Raw genomic sequence first — 21,784 nt, forward strand, 5'->3', positions numbered from 1 at the left:
TTTCAGATTTTCATGTGTAGATTGACTTTAAAAGCATTTCCATCCACTTCATTATTAGGGACTAATTTGAGTTGGTCTGACATGTTAAATATATATTAAGTTTGTTGTATCATAAGCAAATTTTGAGTTTAAGAGGTGCGAATACTTCTGCAAGGCACAATATCTGTCATTTTCTCTGCTGTGACAATCGCTGCTCTGTTTTCTAAAATCCTCTGAAGTGGGAGTTTGTTTTATTTGTAATCAAGCCTTTGAACAGTTGCTCCACTGTCCTGTTTGTGGTAGTCATGACGCCCCCTACAGGAGCAAGGATTACAGCAAACATCACAAGTCTTTAAATCAAGTCACCTTTTTTATTTTTTTAATTTCACCTGATAGTTTTAGTTTACAGAAAAACTACAGAGGAAAAGAATAAATCTGTAATGTAAAAACAAATTATATAACTGCCACCACATTAAAAACAAGTCCAGTGATTCTTGAGCTGGTATTTGGTTAAAGTGATTAAAAAAATAATAAGTCAACCACAACTGCAAGAATTTCAAGCACTGAGAAACAAACATGTACACCATAAAAATAAGAAACATGATTTACAACTACTGGAGGTATTTACAGAATATAAAAACTTATCTACACTATTTCCTGAGTTTAATAAAGAATCTGAAAGTTAAAAGTGGCAACAGGTGAAAAACAAGCAGTTAAAGTAAATGTCCCACTTTGCTTCATGATTGATTCCTGCTTGTTCTTTGTATTTGTTGTAAATCACATGGCTCCAAGAGTTTATATTACATGCATACTTCCTTTACTGTGATTGGTAAAAAAATAAAAACAGGAAGTCATTCTGAAGCTGATTCTATGACGTTAAATAAACTGAAAACTCTGATAGTGTTGATAATCTTAAAATTAGACACTTGTCCTGAACGATTGGATTCCTTAATCAGAAAAAGGAGTCGGTTGCAACTATGATCAGTGTTGGGTAGAATGTCAGCAATGTGTGACTCATCGGTTTCTGCCGGATGATGAACTACGTCATCTTACTGTGAACACATCCATGTCAGGAGTCATTTTTGGTGATCAGTTTCAGATCTCGTTATAATTTGGTCCTCTCTGGATCGGCTCCGATCTGAACCCAGCTGGTTGAACACCGTCAGCCTCACAGTGACGTTATGTCTGCCCTCAACGGGGCCCTGTGGTGGTTCCCCTGGCCCTCCTGTTTCTCTGCATGCCGCCTCTTCTTCTCCTGTTGGTAGCGCTTCACTCCCCTAATTGTCTGGACCGTCAGCACGGTCCCGGCGGTGTACAGGATGGCGGTGATCAGCCCGAATAGCGCCACGGCTGCGTCACCCCCGCTCACGTCGCAGTTCATCCAGGTGTAGCCGTTGCGCGAGTATAGAGCCTGTCGCAGCTTGCACACGTCCGTGGAGTTGACCTGGATGACAAAGTGCAGGTAGAGGCCCACGGCGACCACGTAGCCCACGGCACCCACTGCCTGGAACACCAACGCCCCCACCAGCAGCTTCTGATTCAAGTGGTGGGCGGGTTTGTTCCCAGCGACCACGAACAGCAGTGAGACGACCCCGAAGGTCAGGCTGAAGGCGATGCCGCCGTAGATACCGGGCGCCCTCATCTGGCTCATCTTCATGTCCAGATCTCGCACTTGCTGCAGCTCGGTGCCCTCTAAGTTGAAGTTGCTGTTGATGCTGATGCCGCCCATGCCGCCCATCGACGACAAGCCTGACATCACCATCTGGGCCGCGACCACGCAGATCAGGACGAGGGCGTTGGTTAGGACGGAGCAGATCAGCACGATGCCTGGCCAGGACAAGAAAGATGAAGGTAAACTGGTTCCGTCGTTAAAGTAAAAACAATTAAGTATAAAGAAACTTGGGGATCCATCTCTGGATGGCTAAATTAAAGTGGCCTTGTCAAAGTCTGGGCTTAAAGTTGAATAACCAACGTGGCTGAATTAGAACAGTTATGCAAAGAAAAATGGGTCAAAATTTCCTAATATGTTGCTGCTAAGGTTGGCACAACCACTTCTTGGGTTTAAGAGTACCCAAGTTAGTCTGAATACTTGTTCTAACTTCACAAAGTTGTAACTTGAAAAACAACTTGTGTTTATTATTGTATTTTGTTAACACAATTAGTTTCATAACAAAAAGGAAAAAAAAAAAAAAAACTCTCACAGCATTGCAAATCAGTTGGTGCGGAGGGGAAAAAACCTCCAATACTCAGAGTAGCTTGGCTTCTTCCCAGAATCAGCAACAACTTTTGTCTGCTGAAACTCTGAGAACAGAGCACAGCAGCAAACCGGTCGGACCGGTCTTCGCAGGAGAAAATAATGAAGCTTGATGAATCCAAAGTCAACACTCTACCGCTGCAGCTGCCTTCAGAGCAGCTTTCGGTTTATTTGACCCACATATTTCTTCTGAGAGTCTGCATACCTCTCCGGGAACAGATGTTGGTACATTTGGAGGCCTGGTGCTCCATCCGGGGATCTTCCCTCAAATACCTGGTAGGAGGCTCGGATTCTCGCCGGCTGTAATGGGAGGCAGTAAAGGAGCTGGAACGCATATACAATACTAATTACTTTCCCATACAGTTTGTCTAGGTGAATACAAGTATTTTTTTCTTGTTTTAATCCATTGAGAACACCATATAATTTTGGATCAAGACAATGATACCAATACACTTTGTTTAAAAAGGGACGATGCAGATCAAACATAAAAGTCCAACATTTACTGCTCTATACCAGATTAATAGCACAAGCTAATATGTAGTCAGGTTAGAAGATCATAGCAAATTAAACATGACAGTATTCTTTTAGACAGCTCCTCTTTATTGAAGTAAAACCTATCCTTAGGGAAATAATAATAATCTTCTGTTTAGACTATGTTAAGTCAGGTTAAATGTGCAATATATTTTTGCTGAGCAAAACATTAAAATAATTTCTGTCATTTGCTAAAAAATAAAACCCACTATTGTTTGACAAAATAAAACATGTTTTGCTGAAAAACATTACCAACATACTAGATCTGTTGCAACAATCTAAAACTATAAGGCCATCTGACAAAAATTATTTCATTTTTTATTACTAAAGTAAAATTTAAACAATACATATTTGCAAATTTGAGTTGGTAAAAGTGATGTTTGTGTCTCTTTCAGGACCCCAAGAGAAATTACTTCACACCATACAGTAAAGACGCTGTATAATTACAAGCTAATTTAATCAGTTTTGCTGCTTGTGTGACTGTAGGATTCATTTCACTTGGATGTTTAAAATGAGATAAACCAGCATTATCTATACAACTTGTTGCTGATTAAGCTTCACATTCTGTAGATTATGGCATTTAGGAAATAACAATTCTTAAAAGGCTACTTAAGAAAGCCATTAAATAAAGGTAATAGATAAAAAACTTGTAAGGTTATTTTTAATATCATGCTGCCCTATAGGACCTGTGTAATATTGGGCAAGCAAAGCACAAATGGTCAAACACATCAGTATTTATTTTTGTTATGTTGAAATTAAGGACATGATTACTTCAACATACAGTTGAAACCATTTATTTAAACACTAAATAAAAAAAGACACAGTTTTTTATTACTGTCTGATGTTAAATCAGACCAAAAGTTTCTTGGTTTAACTTAGTTAGAATTCCAAAAATGATGTCTATTTGTTAAATACAAGCAAATCTGGCAAGAAAGAGCATTTTTTTAGAAAATCTTTGGCAGCTTTTCCCAAATTCAAAAGTACATTTGGTCAGTATCAGGGATAACTGTCGTTTTAAAGATTTGACCCAAAAACCTAAACGTAAAATTTAGTCCAAACAGTTACAAAAATATTTACTTCATAAGATGCCATAAAGGCAAATGTTGTTAAGAACCAAGCCCAGAGAGAGGGACAACAGCAGTTGTTCCTAGCAGTGCTACTGTCCCACCTGTCCGGAGTGGACCGCCTGTTATCCCGGGGCCGCCTCTGCTCTCCGTTCCTCTCCCGGTGTCCCCGGTTGGAACGGGGCGGTTGACTCATACCTGTCGAGTGTAAATTACACAGAAAAGACCTTTAAATGACAAGAAAATTACTCTGCATACTTGTAAAAGTAGCATTTTTTTTATGTTAAATGCGCTTTAGAAAATTGTCTTTGTTTTTAATCATTTAAATTCAAACATTTCCCCAGTCGGAAGTAACTCAAGGTTGACGTAAACCACGCTGAAGCTCGCATCTGATTCGTAGCTCCTGCTTGGGACTACAAAAAAAATATTTCCAATATTTTAAAGAATCTTCACGACTTTTGAACAGATTTACTTGAAAATGCAAAATACTTAGAATGATCTGACATTGACTGAATTATTCGACACTGTTTATAGATCCTATAACAAATATGTGAATATTTTACTTTAGTTATAAACTGGACAATCAATGCTTATTCAGGCATTAGGACGACTTTAAATTGGGTCTTCTTGAAAAACGTTGGAACTTAAGACTGGTCACATCTGGGCTAAATTATTGAAGACTAATTTAATCTTTAAAATGTACTTTGTGTTTTGTAAATCTTAATTCTGTTAGTAAAAATACAAACAACAAAATAAGAAATGTGCCACATAGTTCTGCTTTGTGAAAACATCCATCCATCTTCTTTGCCCGTTTATTCGAGCACGGTGTCAAGAAAACCCAAGATCATCCCACTTCCCCATGCTGGAGATTTAAGTTTAACACTAATAATAAATAAAGTTATCTTTAAAATTAATCACACAAGTGACATCTAGGCCCAACAGTACATTTAATCAATAAAATAAATCTGGTTGTGTGTGTGTTGTTTTTGTCTCCTGCAAACTTTGATTTTATTCTACTTCTTTTTTCTATCTAATCATAAGAAATCATAGTCAGACAGAGAGAATAATGAGAAAGGAAGAGCAGGTTTCCTGGAAAAAGAGAAAGTAAGTTTCCAGCCTGCAGATGTATAAGAATAGTTGAGACTATTCCTTATTTCAAAGCATGAAAGTTTTAAAGAATGAAATCTAAACATTTTGAGTAATTGGATAAGATTCAAAGTAAAATACTTATATTAATATTGGTTTACTTATAATAATACTTACACTTACACTTGTGGGAACACTTACAAGAAAAACAAGTAACTGTAACTTTGGTATTAAATAATTAGAATCATGGATTATTCTTGGTTTCTTTTCAGAAAACATCTGTAATAACTCACATTAAGATTATAATAAGAGTAATTAATAAGTTATGGCTATAAAATTATAAATGAATGCTAAATCAGAGAAGCTAACGAAGTTATAAATGTGATTTTGACATTGAACTTGAAATGGTGTAAAAAGGTATAACTGCAATTAAACATCACCGATATGTTGGAGGTAGATGGTAGGTGAAAGGTTAAGGGAAAAGGGGGAACTAACAGGAGAGCGGAGATCAGCGCCTTATTTGGAGACAGATTGTTGAACAACGTAAACGTTTCAAAGAAAATTTTGTGCAGGTCATGGTCATAGGAGGACCATTGAGCAATCCTGAGACATTACACAGATACACAGACATCAAGACATAATGTCTGTAAAACAGTGATGGATATGAGATCATCTGTCTAAGCAGACAGCCAATTAAACAAGCACAGCATCAGTGCTAACCAATGCAAACGCACCAAAAAGGTGGATAAACCCTATAAAAGGTGGGTGCAAATGAGGAATCTTTGCTTGGATCCTCCAGGCAGCTTCGAGCCAAGATCGAGATGGACAAAGAACTCTGCAGCTGAAGAAGAGCCGGGGCCACAGAGCTGAAGACTGTCCTGCGCATGGGGACCAACCCGTCAGGCCCCGCAACATGTGGCTTCAAATCACACTTCTCTCATCAGCTGGGTTCAGACCCCAAAGACAAAGATGAAGATAAAGGCAAAGATGAAGACCAAGACAAAGACAAAGAACAAAGGCAAAGAAGAAGAACTGGTGCTTTCCTTCCATGCCAGCACCCAAGTCCTGTGTGACCTCACCATCCATCCGGAGAAGAAGCTCATCAGACCTACAGAGATCCCTGCCTTCGTCGATCAACTTTCTCCTCCTGCTGCAACAGCCCGTTTGAAACGCCATAGGTTCCCTTTTTAGTTCTCAGTGTCAGCATTAGGGAAAGATGGACTAGATGATTGATTTTACTTATTTGATTATTTCTGCTACTAAATTAAGCTGTACTGACCCTGGCAAAATTGCCTTACTAATAAAATATTTAGCATAAAGAAAATCTAAAAGATGTTGTGGACATTCAATTAATGAGTCATCTTAAAGTTCTTTGATGGTTGTAAAATAGCTATGATGTTTGATTCTGGAGAGGAAGAGGTGGAAAATGTTTTACAGGTAGCTGGTAGCCCATATTTAAAACGTCATCCTTGGGACTCGCCCGAGTCACTAAAACCTACCTGGTTCAGTGACAAGAGCAAGTTGTAATATAGAGAAGGAGCGACCGTTAACAGGTGTGCTCTGTGAAACTAGTTGGCTGCAGGCTGCTCAGTCTGGCTAATTCACAGGGGGAAGAAGGTTGGGACACCTGGATGGAGGCCGTCAGAAACCAGGTGAATCGCTTCTCGAAACCAGCTTAAACAGAGTTTACTTCAGTTCTGGACAGGATAAATCCCAGCAGATTTAGGAAACTCAATTAACCCGTTAGATGGAGAGCTGGTAGCACATCCCCCCTCTCAGAAGAGAGAAGGGGGGCTTGGTGTTGCGCAACAACAACGGTCTCATCAGGGCTGGTGCCCATCTCTAGCCATCCAAAACTCATGATAATTTAGGAAGACAAATTAAACTCGGGGCTATTTATTTTTGGTAAATTTAGTTTTGGGGTTACCATATATTTTTGACTTACTTACAAGGTTTAATTATAATAACAGTGACAACAATCATTTATTAGAATTATTAGTTTGTTTGCTTTTGTAAGTCAGCCAAACAGAATTGTGGGACAATTTCTACAAGTATGAGGTCAGCACCATCTGGGCTGGACCTTTGGCTTTTTTTTTAACAAGAGTGGGAGAAGCCACGGGAAACCCTCGAAAGTTGATTTTCGTTTTCTCAAACTGGATAAATAAACTGTAAAATGCAACTTTCAAGCTTTGGACAGTTAACTTATTTTGCGTGCATACAGAATATCATCACAGTCTGTTTGGCCAGAAGCCTTTCATTTATTTGTAATTTTTAAGAAGAGAAATAGTAACACTTAATTTGAACATTAAAACCATTTTAGATGGTATCCATGTCCAAAACTGTGGTACTGAAACTGGTCACATCTGAGTGGAGATATTCTATTCTGAATTAATAACAAAAACAAAACACAGTATGTGATTTGTTAAACTTTTATAATATGACTATAAATACAAAATAACTACTTCAATGCTCTGTTGGACATTAAAACCACTTTAGACAAGGTCTTGAATGAAGAATATATATATATATATATATATATATATATTAAATGATTTATTTTAATTATTATTTTCTTAAAATAAAAACAATATCAATCTTTTTCAAGCATTATCTGAGATGCAGTTAATTTCAAAATGTGACTAGTCAAACCTAGACTGAATATTTCTGCACTTATGTAAGAACAATAAGAGAACACTTGATAATTTGTCGAGCCTTTAGTCTAATACGGAGTAAAAACAGGGTTTAATCTGAAAGTACTGGAATAGCACCGAATCGGAAGCCAACTTCAGTGTCAGGTTTAAACGTTAACAAGGCAGATAGTGTAATTATTTAAGAAACGACCGATGACCAGTGACTACATACAACACCCGAAACTAATCTTGTAATCGTAAACTAAACACACTTTTGATTTCTAAAATTCAGTAGCGTTTTACGTTTGTTTTACGATATTTTTACGCTTGTTTACGATACTTTTTAAGCTTCAAAAGTTTAGCGAACCCTTCGGACCAACTTTGATTTATTGAATTTTAACTCACTGTGAGGTTGATAGATGCCGTTTTTAATCCAACTCTGCTGTTATTTCTGACACCTGCTGTGTTGTCAGAGTTTCACGTAGAGACAGCTCCACCCTAACCTGGAAGAGGAGGAGGAGGAAGAGGAAGAGGGAGGTCTGCAGGTGATCAGGTTAGGTTGGTTTTAGCTGGAGCTTCAGGACAGACTGAGAGCCTTAACATCTGATCCATACTCTAGTCTGGAAGGTGGCGGTAATGCACCTAAAAGTTGTTTGCCAACCGCCATAAAAAAAAAAAAACAAGAAGACAGAGCCTTCTGGATAAAATTCTGAACATTTAATGAATGTTGAATCAGCCGCTTTGTTTGGTGCTGTCAGTCCTTATTATGAAGCCAAAAGAAGCCTCTGTTTTCTCCTGATTCAAGGAGGAGTTGACCTTTTAACAGCAGAAGCACTGTCTCTCAGAGTCTCAGCCATCTTGTTGTTTATGTGATTGAAATCTCCCTAAAGAGCCCTTTTCTGCTTTTTCACACCACCTTGTAGTTTTCTTTAAGATACTATGCACTGGTGTATTTATTTATTTATTTATTTATATATTTTTTCATTTGTCAGTGTAGACTGAAAATGAAAACATATTAGGTATGGATTTCAACTGCTGAACTTCACAAAATGCGAAGTTTAAAAAGCACATGAAACACCTAATTATGCTCTAAATTTTGGTTGGTGACATCACAAAAGGCATAAGGATTGAGCTGAAAAGTTTGCTTTAGTGCTATTTTGGACGAGCGACTTTTGACATAATCCACTTTAAATTCTGAACTTGACTTTTGCAAGAGGTTTTATCTTGCCTGTTTGGACCAGAGTGATGACCAGGCATGATGACACCCAAGCCATATGCAGAAGGTGACTGTGAAGCTGTCGGCAATTAATTTCAAAGCTAGCATAAATCTGCTTATATATCCGTTTATGTTTCTCCATCTGATTAATTCCTATGTGTATTTGCTACTCAAAATAATTTCTATATCGTACTTATACCAATGCTAGCAATTGAAAATTTCCAGTGCAGTGGGACTTCATGCAGTGTGAACTTGCACTATGTTAGCTTACTCAAACAACTTCTTGTGACATTCTGCTGTTAACTGAAATAGTAGTGATTGTAATGTATTGCAAGTGTACAGAGCTTTCAGATTAATTCTCATTAGCATGGTGGGAACAAAATCAGTTGAATCCTCTTTCATTGGCATGCATAGATGATGGGCAACTTTTTCCCCACTTTCCTAGTATATGTAAAAGTATTTAAGCAAAATTTGCTTGCCTTTGTGTTTAGTCTTCTTTGAATATCAAGGGGCCATCCTTAAGCGGTCCTCAGAATGTTGGTGCATTCAAGTAACCAAAATGTCTTGAAGTGCTAAAACAAAGGTTCCTTTAATTTGGACTAGGGAACCAAGGCTAACTCCTGAAAAATATGTCCCCAACATAATCTCCTCTACATCAAAGTTTACATTTAAAAGAAATGCTTCTATCCAAAGTTTTATGGGTAACACAAGAGTCAAGAAAATATGACAATAAAGGCTAAATGTAGAAAATCTTTTTAAAAACCTAAATAGCTCTGGTGCATATATTTAGGTTCTGTACAGCCTGTACAGCTAGGATTCACAAATCATCCAACAAGAAAAAGAACCTTAAAAATAACTGGGGGAGAAAAAACTCTTCAAAATAAACTAAACAGCACTGAAGTTAACAGTCTCTCTAAACATTTTAATAGTTTGATTTAAATAATTTTGGTGTTTGATTCAATTTAGTACAACTAAAAACAAACATTTGACATATTACGTATGTATTTAACACCATTCCATGTTTATATTACTTATGGCCTATTATTATCCGCGGATTTTGACTGTAGTAAACACTCCTTCCAGTAGAGGGCAGCTTGTATTACTGAAATCTATAAAGCATTTTCTCCAGCAGGGGGCAGCGACACAAAATATGAGCACTTCCGGTCGGCCGGTACATGAACTCTTCTATAAACAAAGCCATGAGGACACAAGTTTAGCGTTATAACCTTCCCTGAAGACAAAAACAAACCAGTCGTCATTTGAATGCTTTGTCTTCTATTTTCCGCTTTTTAACCCAGGACATTTGCCTGTCAAACCGGTCATGACATTCCTTCGGTTAGCGGCTCGAAGCTGCAGGACTCTGACCGATATTCGTTGTCAGCCTGGCGGCTTCATTACATTCATTCACTACAGAAGTACCGCTTCATACATCCAGGGCCAGAGTCCCGAACCCCGCATCAGAGAGTATTTCTACTACATCGACCATCAAGGACAGGTGAGCATCTATCTTAGCCAAAAACAAAACGTTTCAAACAAACTGTATTCCAGTTGTTTACTATGTTTTCTGTGACGTTTGCAGCTTTTTCTCGACGACACTAAAGTGAAGAACTTTGTCACCTGCTTTAAAGGTTTGAGCTTCTTCTTTAAGTACCGCTAAAGCAGAGGGATGGACTAAACTGTGGAAATATTTGGAGTGTTTACCAGTATCACTCAGTGCTCCATTAATATGACTTCATGTTTTATTTTGTCTGCTGAGAAAGTGATGTTTAAATATGTTGTGTTTTTTTTTTTTGTCTGGGGATCTTTTAAAGGTAAATATATTAATGCAGTGATGTTTTAGTTGTTTTCCCAGAGCAAGGTGTGTGTGTGTGTGGTTAAATACAGTATATCCCAAATGACACTGAAACCAAGGTGAACGTCATCAATATTATATGTTCATTAATGTGAAACATAATTAGACGTTATGTTCAGACTCAAAACTTTGTACAGTTTGCAGCCAGTGACAGTTATTCTGAATAAATGGAACAGTTTATTTTCCACATAATGTTTTGCAAAATGGTCCCCGAGTACCATTGTGCCCTAGTCTACTTGAATTTACCTTTGTTTATTTATTTATATAGAATCTTTTACAGAAAACATTTATCTCAGAGAATAAATATTTGGTGCACCAGATTACAGCATGTTTACTAGCTAATTTTCTCTGCAGTCCCAGTGGCAGATAACAGAACAGATATAATACTCAGAGTTAAAAGCAATCAGACAATAAACAACTGGGACATCTAAATTCTGCATTGTGAATTAATAAAATCTAAATTAATACTTGCTCTGTAGTAGCAGGTTTGCTGAATCAATTTTGAGTGATTTATCTTGAAGATTACTGCCCCCTTGAGGTAGACCATATAAATCCAGTCATCTGTCCAGATGTCACGTAAATAAAATGCTTAAGTAGAAGATGTGCGGTATTATTTGAAAATCTTGCATAATTCTGCATACGGAATATAATTTTTGAAATACATTATTTGTTAGGCATGTATATTACAGTGATGATACCCTCCTGAGAGACTTCGGGGTTGCCTTATTTACTTTTGACCGTACTAAAGATTTAAGAGTATTTTAAATATCTTAATGTAAGGGCGTTTCTGGTGTATTTGAAGTTCGTTAGATTGTATCTCACAGTTCCAGTCCCAGAGTTTCTATATGATCCTCTATAGGTCTAATGACTCTCGATTGAAGACAGCAAAATTGCCAATTACCAGCACCTTTTGAACTGGTCTCCATGAAGTGTTTCTGAAGATAATCTTTTATTGCAATTTTATTTATTTATTATTTTAAGCACAGTTTAACACTAAGCTCTCTGCCACAGCTTTAAATACCATTTTTGTTCAGATTTTTAGCCTCTGATGCATTTGTCTCATTTTTCCAGATAAACAGTTCTTGGTGTTCTTCTTCAGTCGCCTGCGGATAAATCAGAGCGGGCGTTACGAGGAGGATTTTCCTTTCCTGTCTCTGTGCGGTAGAGAGAGGAACTTCCTGCGCTGCGACGACAAGCCGGTGGTTTTCACGCACCTGCTGCCGAATCCAGCAGGAGACCAGGAGCTGCTCTCGTATTGTGGCGGCGCAGAGAAGCTCTCTGTTCCTTTCCAACCAGAGGCGCTGTACATGCATCCAGTCAGCGGCCGGGTTTATCATCCTGGACTAGAGCGCTCGGGCGGGGTCGGACTGGTCAGGTCATCCCTGGCCATAGAGCTCAGTCCCAGCTTTGTGTATCCACCAGAGAGTGGCCAGTCGGGACAGCCCACGCACTTTCTGTGGAAAGGACAGAAGCACAGACTGACCAATGAGCTGGCAGGATGCTTCCCAGCAGTAGATGATGGCGGTGGACAGCAGGGGAATCTGAGATGATCTTCAAAACAGTTCATAAAATCTAAAGTATCGGTTTTCATCTCTGGCAAGCTAAAAACTACTGCTGTAGTTCAACTTTATGTATTCATGTGAGAGAACAGTACAGTCTGATGAGATTGCATCTCGTGTTGCATCGTTTTTCTTTGAGTTTGGTTTTAATCAATAACAATCTAGAAGTGGAAATTTGAAAAATGAAGGTTGTGTTTTCACTTTTATCTTGCTTATTTTATGTCCTCACATTGTTGTAATATAACAAAATTACTGCTTAATGTTGCAAAGATCGCCAAACAAGGGTGGCTTGAACTGAAGTGTAGAGTAGAGTATAACAAAAGAAGATTCAAGTAATATATTATTACTGTTAAATTTAATAACTTATATGAACAAAATAACAACTCTGGTATCGCTAATGATTTCACAAGTATGCGCCACTGCTTCTCTGTAGACAGTGTGAAACGTGCTACAGATCGACACATGGACTGAGACGGACATGTTAACCTCATTCATGCCTATGATGTTAGTTCCCTAACTTTAGTAACGTTACGGGTTATTTGGACTCTGCTCATTTTCATGTTTGATAATATAGCAGCCGTTCAACCGGGCTTTGTAAGGTTGGTGAAGAATGCGTTCATTAAAGGAGAACCACACTGGCACTGTGTTCCCAGCACCAGTGTGGTTGTGAGCTTTTGGCTGTGCTGATGAGTCTGCCGCCTCCTCTCCTCCATTGAATACAACCCAAGCGTTACAATGTTATACTTCGAATATTTTGCATTCAGTCGACATGCCAATCGTACATCTTTCCAGATGCTTGCAGAACGTGACGCTAAATGTAGTAGCTGAGATGAAAGAACTAACAGTAACTGCAATGGTGGAAATGAAAGAAAAAAGTCAGGAATGTAAAGGTTACTTGTTACTCACTTTATCATTGCTTTATATTCAGGTGATGTATCACAATTAGCCAGGCTCACACCTAACCAAAACTAATAAAGATTACATGAATAGCAAATAACATCCTAATACAGGACCTAAGATATGGATAGTTTAGTATATCATCTACTGGAAGTTTTCATTGGTGGTTCTTTAAACTGTGTGCTGTCTTTTGAACCACTTATGTCTTTAACAGACTGCTTCTTGAGAGCCTAAATAACTGAATACCTAAAACTGGTTCTTTTTAATAAGATGTGTTAAAAGGGTCTTTGGGATTTAGAACTTATTCATGTTTGAAGAATTCATAAGTCATTGTTAGCTAGACCAAAAAAAACAACAAAAAAAACTGGAAGACCTTCAGAAACCAGTTGATCAAAAAATGACATGAACATTATAATTAAGGATATTTTTGAGTGTTATCAGAGGTTCACCCTAGTTTATTATATTTTAAATGTACATTTCAGAAGGGCGTCCTACGTCAAGATTTTGGATTTATCAAATTTAATGCCAAAACAAGCTGCGCAACATCTGGTATTTTTACAGGGAGAACTGTTCCTCAATCACAGTTAGTGCTGGGCTCATGTGGATGTTTGTGGAACTGCAAGTCCCGGAGATTCAAGCAGTGTCAGAGACAAGGATCCTTTGCGCAGCCTCTGCCCGGGGAACATGGCAGCTCCGTCCACAGACACATGCGGGCTCATGGAGCGCTCGGTCCGGGAGCGGGTCCCGCCTCTGCTCACCGACCTGTACCAGTTCACTATGGCCTACGCGTACTGGCGGGCCGGCCGGCACCAGGAGCCCGCAGTGTTCGAGATGTTCTTCAGGGACAACCCGTTCGGCGGCGGCTTCTCGCTGTTCGCTGGGCTGAATGACTGCCTGCTGTTCCTGCGGAGCTTTCGCCTTACAGGTCAAGGTGAGGGTTCAGCCTTTTTACCTTCTAGTGTTGCCGTCGCGCTTGCCATCATAAACCTTAATAACCCCACTGAACCAGCTACATTGTGGTTACGGATCAGGCAGTGGGACTTCTCTTTTCTTTTCCGCTCTGTTAACACACACCGAGTTGGTTGTGCAACTCACCAAGCGTGAGCTCCAGTGCAGCATCTCTGCAGATTTTGACCTTTAACTCTGCCCTTTAACACGAACACCAAGAAGAACACAGGCTGCTGTGTGTTGCACAGATTAAGAGGCCCACATGAAGAAACTGGACACAAACAACTGATGACGTAATTGGTACCCTAAAGAGACAGATTATACTGCGCGCATGAAAGCTACTGATGGAGGCTTTTAAAAAATGACTTAAACTGTAATACGTTAATTTGTAAAAATCATTTTAACAAGACAAATCAAAGTATTTTGCACGATTAAAAATATTTTAATCGTGCAAATTAAAATATTTTTGCCACTTTATTTTAGTGGCAAAATAAAAAAAAATAATGAAAAGTTGGAATAACAATCAACTCCAAACAAGTGGGTTTTAGCTTGATTTAAATGGGTGCTGTTATGTATTTTCCAGACACATTACCATTCTATAGCACATGAAGTAACTGTTACCTTCAGCTGTTGTAAAAATGTTGTATCAAACAACTTAAAGAAATTTGACTTTGCAAAAATGATTCATGCACTATATTGTATTACATCAGATCCCAATTGAATGCAAGTTTATGCTTGTGTGAAAACAATCAAAGGGGATGAACATTTTTCAAAAATAGTTTACTACAGCTGCTGACAGGTTGATTCAAGTCACATTGCTGATGTCTGCTGATTTAGATTAGCTGCTAATTAGATTCAGTTCTATGACCTTACAGGTCATCCATGTTGCATATTAGAGTACAGGACTCCTAATAAAAAGGTCATGGTCAAGCTCCAGCTGTCTTTGTGGATACAGATGTGCAGTTCCTGCGCTCCGTCCTGCCTCCCAACACTGACCCTGCCTTTTTCGACTTTTTGCGAGGCCTCGACTGTTCGGCTGTGACGATACGCTCCCTCCCGGAGGGTTCTGTGGTGTTTGCCAGGGTGAGTTTTTGCCCTGTAACTGCTGCAGTCAGGGTGGAGGAAATACAACAAACTGACAAGTTTCTCACACCTACAGGTGCCTCTAATGGAGGTGGAGGGTCCACTGGCTGTGGTTCAGCTGCTGGAGACCAGTTTACTGTGTCTGGTCAATTACGCGAGGTAAAAGCTTCAGCTTTAGGTCAGCGGATAAAAGAACTGCTTTTACTTGCATCTAAAATCATCTAGCCTTATGTTCACATTTATGTCTTTGTCAGTAGTGGCATTGTTTTGGTTTTGTCTTTGAAGCTCCTCCATCCATCCATCCATCCATCCATCCATCCATCCATCCATCCATCCATTCATTCATTCATTCATTCATTGACCAACCTTGATGCTATCCATGACCTATACTTATGCCTCATTTCCACTTAGCCTATACATGCAAACGAAGGTTTAACTCTTTTATTTTTCTGCCAAAATAGTTTATGCACCGGATAATTTAGCCTCTGCTTCCTGTTTAATTTCCTTGAATTTGTCCTGATTTCAGTCTCTCATGCTCTATTTCTTTCCTCCTCTCAGTCTGGTTTGCAGTAACGCAGCTCGTTTCCGCCTGGCGGCCGGACACCGGAGGAGGCTCCTGGAGATGGGCCTCCGACGGGCACAGGGACCAGACGGAGGCCTGACCGCCTCACGATACACACACATTGGAGGTGAGTGGACAAGCCTAGTCCTTCCAAAACCAACACCTTCAGAGACTCACCAGCAATCTATCTTTCAGGATTTGATCTCACCAGTAACGTTCAGGCTGGTTTCCTGTTTGGAATTCCTGTTGCGGGGACAATAGCACACTCTTATGTCACTTCCTTCAACTCCTTGGAGGAGGTCTGGCCACAGGTAACACCATCTCAGTGGCCTCATGTTAGCAGTTTTTATCTTTAAAGTGTCAGGACTGATTGTTCAAACAGTCATTTTGAAATGGAAGTGGGAGTAATGTTGTGCTTGTACCTTATTTTACAAATTCTTTGACAAGTGTTTGACATTCTTGGTTGATACCACGATCAGTACCCTAATAATACATTGCTACACCTTGGTAGAGCTTTTTGAAGTGACATAAAACTTGTCATGTTAGACAGAAACTTTTAAGCCAAAGTAACAACTTCTTGTTTTTTTAACTACTTTGTCAACATCAAAAAGAAAGAATTTGGGGCATAAAACTTAAATCAGATACCTGTCAGAAGAGCTTTCTGTGATTTGAGTAACATATTGTTTAAATAGTTCCTTAGCATCCTGAGGTCTGATTTAGCTCGGACTGTTTTGTGAACTTGCTGTATTTGTTCCCACTCAGACACTTGTGACAGTGAACGGAGACCCCAATCCAGTCGACATCATTTCTCTGACTAAAGGCTGGTTGAGGAGAGTCTATGAGCTGCTGGGAGCAGAGCCTGAGAAAATCCGTGAGGGCGAGCTGGCAGCTTTCCTCTCCTATGCCATTGCTTACCCTCAGAACTTCCTGCCTGTGATTGACAGCTACAGCGTGGGATGGTAACTCCTGACGCTCTTATCTGGGGTTTTATTCGGTTGTTTTTTGAGTTATTGGATGATTTGATGTCATCAACTCCCTCAGCCCCTCACTCTCACTCCATAGAGTCAAAAAACTTACATAAGACCTATAGTGGTCACTTCCTTGAGGATTTGATTAACCCAGGTCAAACAGGGTTCCTACACAGGAAAATCAAGAATATGGAAAAACCAAACTGGGAAGAAGTGTTGAATATTTCCACAATAAAAATGTTTTGTTTTAAAAGCTAAAGTAGTTTTTCAGGTTAGGATAAGTGTGGAAAAATAATATAAGACAATGATTTGTATATAAATATTTATTTATATTGACAGTTCCTTTTAGTTCAATGCAAAAAATATTGATGCCAAAGGGAACCTTACTTATATACTGACTTCTTTAATTACCCACCCAAAACATCTCCTTCCTTATTGATGTTCACTATTAACTGTTTGTCTGTCTGAGAATATTTAATGAGACTTGGTTAATCAAGTATTTCTTTTTATGTGTTGTAGTAGTGGACTGTTGAACTTCTGCGCCGTGGCCTTGGCGTTGTGTGAACTGGGTTACAAGCCTGTGGGGGTCCGCCTGGACAGCGGAGACCTCTGCAGGCAGTCCATTGAAGTCCGTCGGGTGTTTCGACTCTGCAGCGAGCAGTGAGTTAGGTTGCATGATGCACACTCATGTTGGTTTTTATAAGTTTGGCTTGGCTATTTCCGAGAATCTATTGCCTCTCTCATCTGCAGGTTCTCCGTGTCAACATTTAACTCTCTGATCATCGTAGGGACCAACAACATCTCAGAGGAAAGCATGGCAGAACTCAACAAGAAGGTGACTGAAGTATCATTATTGTTAACATCATCTTTTATTGAAAGTTTCTAATTTTTTCTATGTTTTGCTTCAGGAGAATGAGATCGATGTGATTGGGGTCGGAACGCATCTGGTCACCTGCACCAAGCAGCCGTCTCTGGGCTGTGTCTATAAGGTAATTTCTCAACCAGGGGTGACCACGCTCAGATGGCTCCATCGTGTTGAGCTCTGTGTTGTGATGTTTGTGCTCCAAGCTGGTGGAGGTGAGAGGAAGACCAAGGATGAAGATCAGCGAGGACCCAAAGAAAAGCACTGTTGCAGGGAGGAAAGCTGTCTATCGACTGTTAGATGCTGACGGTGAGATTCAGCATGTTTACTCCACTTTTCACCTGTGAGCATACTCACCCTGCTCTCCTGTAGCAGCTCTGTATTTTTGTTTTGTGGAACCTTGTGTTGCTCCTGATCTTGCTGCAAACATGATTTTCTGTTTGTTTCCACCTGCAGGTCATTCCTTCCTAGACTTGTTGTGTCTGATGGTCGAACCTCCTCCTGAGGCAGGGTGTACATTGACCTGTTATCCTCTAGGGGACAATAACTCATCTGTTTCAGTCACGCCAGCTCAGGTGACCTGTCTGCGAAAGGAAGTCTTCCTAAAAGGGCAGGTTAGTCTCTACATCAAGCTTTTAAAAATATTTTCCCAAACACTTAAAATTAGTTCATGCACTGAGGAAAAGATGAAAAGTTTCAAGTGTCCTCTGAAGCCGCACCCTGTCCTCTTCGTCCATCGTGCAACCCTGGTTTTATATTTTGCAGGGTCTAGAAAATCATCTGCACATGCAAACCAAACAACATGTTATGACAACAGGTTTTTTGTAAACAATGAGACTTAATTATCCAAATTGTTTTTTGTTGTTGTTTATTGTAAGATGTAGAGTTTAAGTTTGAGTTTTTTGTCACAATGTACAAAAGAAATTCCTTGAGGAACTTTGACATAACTATCATTTCATTAACACTCTTAACTAACAGATCATACAAAAACCAACATGGCATCTAACATCTTGTCTTAATATTCAAGTTATTCAGTCTTCCATCTTATGGACACTATTAATCAGTACAAAACAATTTTTTTTTACATATCCAGACTGAGAAGGGACTTTTTGTCTTACTTAAATTGTGTCCCATTATTTCTAGGTCACAGAGCCTCTGTGCAGTGCTGCAGAAACTAGAGCAAAGGTCCAGAGCTCCCTGCAGATCCTGCACCCTCGACATAAGAGGCTGTACGAGCCTGACTCTTACACAGTGAGTTTAAATCTGGTCTGCATCCAATGCAAACCTACTTAGATTTCCTCAATCTCACTAAACAGACAAATAAAAATACTGCATCGTACTTTCTTCATTTGAAGGACTTTAAGCAGATGGTTTTCTTTCCCACCAGGTGGCGCTCTCAGAGAAACTCCGCAACTTGGTTACAGAGCTCCAAAAAGGCAGCAATAGCAACAGCAACTTTCTGTTAGCCAATTAAGAATGTTTTTTTTTTTTTGTTTGTTTGTTTCTAAAGTGCCCCGCAGACCAATGTGCACCAGCTGAAGTTGACTTCGGTCTCTATCACTGGTTATCTCAAGCTCGATTGAACAGAGTAGGGGGGATTCAGGGTTTGTGGAGATAAACAAATCATTTCAGAGAATGTTACTCAACATGTTTTTGTTAGCTGCTACAATGTTTTATAAAAATCTGGTAAATGCAAAGTGGGCAGTGTAACTTGGGTTACGCTCATATGGCAGGTTTTAACATTCCCATTTTTTTGGTGGCAGCGTTGTTTTGATTATTAATGCGGACCATCTGACTTTCACTGCAGTATAAAACGTTTGTGGTCCTGAATTGACCTGCATGCGCACAAGACGTGACGTTACATGCAACACGCTGTGTTTGTAAAAGGAAACATAGATGTCACTCATGTCATCATGTGTGTAAGTGCTCTGGAGCAGTTCTGCAATTTGAGCTGATAAAATCCACAACTTTCTGCTGTAATGTTTCTAAATACTTTGACAGGAACATGTCAAATAAATGGAGCATCTGTCACATCTACCACACTTGGCAGATGTCTGGTAGATGTGACGGATTGTTGTTTAATTTTGATCGTGTCACTTCCCACCTGCTCCGGTGCAAAATCTGGTAACCTGTTAATTTAAAGAAGATCAGACAGGCGGCTTAGGAGCACATATAAAATCAGCCTGAGTCTAATTTAAAGACTTATAGCCTTAAGTGTGTTTGTGGCCTTGGGTAAAGTTATATTCAATAAGTCTGAATATTATTGAAAAGTCTATTTTTTTCAGTACCTAAATATACAAGGTTAAAAAAATACATATTAAAAAAACATATGTTTTCGTTTGTCAATTATGAGGATTTTTCTACGTACAGCTAATGAAAGCACAACATTTAAGATTAGAATATTACATAATAATGTTAATATTGGATATTAATACCTGTCCAACACCATTTTCTTTTCAAATTCTTATGTAAACATAGCAGTTTCTTTTCAAGTGAAAGCAAAGTAGTGCTTACAACTTTAGAAATGGAAGAAAAAATATTTCCTTCCCAAATGTAAAAGCTGACGATTTATAGAAAAGAAGGTTAAAAAAACGTTAAGATGATCTCTGATGGAGTGCTGTGACTCAGGGGAATGTTTTGCAGCTTACATGCGCCATCCTGCCATGCAACCTGGTGTTGTTTAAACGCAGTATGTTTATGTTAATCATAAATAACTTAATGCGTCATATAAACCATCTCTTTGCAGAGTTTGCATCAAATCCTGTTTCTAACTGAACTAACTTAGAAAATGAGAGGCAGACAGATGTAGTTTTTTGTGACATCTTTAGAGAAAGCTTTCAAACATTTTTCATGAAGATCCTGCAAAGATATGATCCAGATCCAGTTTGGTCCAGACTTCTTCAACTATTTAGATCAATTGTGTCCTCAAAAAGCTGCACTGAAGGACACAAGACAGCAAAACATATGAGCTCTTTCAGTTAAAGCTCCATTAGTCTAAATCTGCTGAGGAATGTAAATTAAGACCATGTTAGGCTTTTGATTAAGTCTAGCATCAGTACCTCCAAGCTCTAAAACCATGTTTGTAAGCTTAAGTCAAGTAGACATGATAGTATTGTTTATTTTGACATGTTTCTATTTTGTCTAATAAATTCAGTTACAGCTTCAAAGGTTTTCTCTTTTGCGTATATCCTCCCTCCTTCCTCCAGTTTGTGGACTTTGTTGCCCTCTGGTGGTAGCAGAAAAATACTGTTACCGGTACTTAAAATGTGTATTAAATATGAGAACAGTACTCTTTCCATAGCGATTTTACGTGTGTCTTTGAATCAGGCTTCCAAGATTGGAGGTCCATCATCCCTCTTTACTCCAACATAGGTTCTCCACCCTCTGCTTCCTCTTTGTAAAGAAAGTTTGTTTCAATTCTGATTGGTCGCCTTCTTGTCCAGCAGCAGTGAGCCCAGATACACCCAGAGGACATATGGTGCCTATTAGACATGGAGAGGACATGATATCATCCGTGACCGACTCGTCCCCCTGAGGTGGATCAGTTGGCGCTCACATACTTCACATGTGGGCTGTTTTACAGCCTTCTCACAATTGTGCAGATGCTGGGAGACATATCCATTTTAAAGTTAAGTACCAGTAATGGAAGAAAATGGCTTTATAGTCATAAACTAATTGTGGTAGAGGGACAAAAGTGCATAGTGTAAATGTCTAATTATAATGGATATATGCTGATCAGTAATGAATTTACAATTTAAACTTCCAGTTCATTGATTTATTGAGTTATTTTGAGGAAGGTAACATACAATTTACTTCTAATGGTGATTACATAACTTTAAGTCCTAACACAAGTAAACTGAACAGCGAGGACACAAAAGTAACATAATCCAGTTTACTTCAAATATGAAAGATTTTATTATATAAGCATTATTTTTGTAGAACAAATTGGAAAAAATGACTAATAATTGTCACATTATATGGTGCTTTTTGTACTATACTGACCACACAAAGTTCTTTACACTTCAACTGATCATCAACTTTGAAGCCACAAGGCAGCACTAATTATATTAGTTGTGTTGCCATCCCCACGCCACTAGAGGCAGTAGCAGGCCAGAAAAGATGCGACTAAGGAGCAGATTTAGAAATACACCGAAAGCTACAGAATTTGTTAAAAACTGTGAGCTCCACTGAAGTAAATAAAAGAAGTTAAAATACATTAAGAGAAGACAACTTTACGATATAATTACATAACTAAATCAGAATAGCACAAAGTCTTTATTGTTTATACATTTT

The 21,784-nt window shown here is 38.9% G+C and overlaps 3 protein-coding genes across 3 annotated transcripts; 2 read left to right on the plus strand and 1 right to left on the minus strand.

The window, feature by feature from the left end:
* Positions 1-336: 336 nt before the first annotated feature.
* LOC102230860 (MARVEL domain-containing protein 3-like) lies at positions 337-8,191 on the minus strand. The gene is made up of 4 exons (XM_005814139.2): positions 7,950-8,191; positions 3,933-4,026; positions 2,439-2,557; positions 337-1,806 (listed from the first exon to the last, which is right to left on the minus strand). Exons 2-4 carry the CDS (start codon positions 4,022-4,024, stop codon positions 1,148-1,150), a joined length of 870 nt encoding a protein of 289 aa, XP_005814196.1. The 5' UTR covers positions 4,025-4,026; positions 7,950-8,191; the 3' UTR covers positions 337-1,147.
* Positions 8,192-9,898: 1,707 nt separating this feature from the next.
* c9h8orf82 (chromosome 9 C8orf82 homolog) lies at positions 9,899-12,854 on the plus strand. The gene is made up of 3 exons (XM_005814138.3): positions 9,899-10,255; positions 10,340-10,388; positions 11,684-12,854. Exons 1-3 carry the CDS (start codon positions 10,082-10,084, stop codon positions 12,160-12,162), a joined length of 702 nt encoding a protein of 233 aa, XP_005814195.1. The 5' UTR covers positions 9,899-10,081; the 3' UTR covers positions 12,163-12,854.
* Positions 12,855-13,642: 788 nt separating this feature from the next.
* naprt (nicotinate phosphoribosyltransferase) lies at positions 13,643-20,754 on the plus strand. The gene is made up of 13 exons (XM_005814136.3): positions 13,643-13,999; positions 14,972-15,099; positions 15,176-15,258; positions 15,658-15,788; positions 15,857-15,972; positions 16,424-16,620; positions 17,149-17,289; positions 17,380-17,464; positions 17,538-17,618; positions 17,698-17,800; positions 17,948-18,105; positions 18,635-18,742; positions 18,879-20,754. Exons 1-13 carry the CDS (start codon positions 13,753-13,755, stop codon positions 18,963-18,965), a joined length of 1,665 nt encoding a protein of 554 aa, XP_005814193.2. The 5' UTR covers positions 13,643-13,752; the 3' UTR covers positions 18,966-20,754.
* The last annotated feature ends 1,030 nt before the right edge of the window (positions 20,755-21,784 follow it).

Source organism: Xiphophorus maculatus, chromosome 9 (genome assembly GCF_002775205.1).
Source record: "Xiphophorus maculatus strain JP 163 A chromosome 9, X_maculatus-5.0-male, whole genome shotgun sequence".
In the NCBI taxonomy this organism is placed as follows: Eukaryota; Metazoa; Chordata; class Actinopteri; order Cyprinodontiformes; family Poeciliidae; genus Xiphophorus; species Xiphophorus maculatus.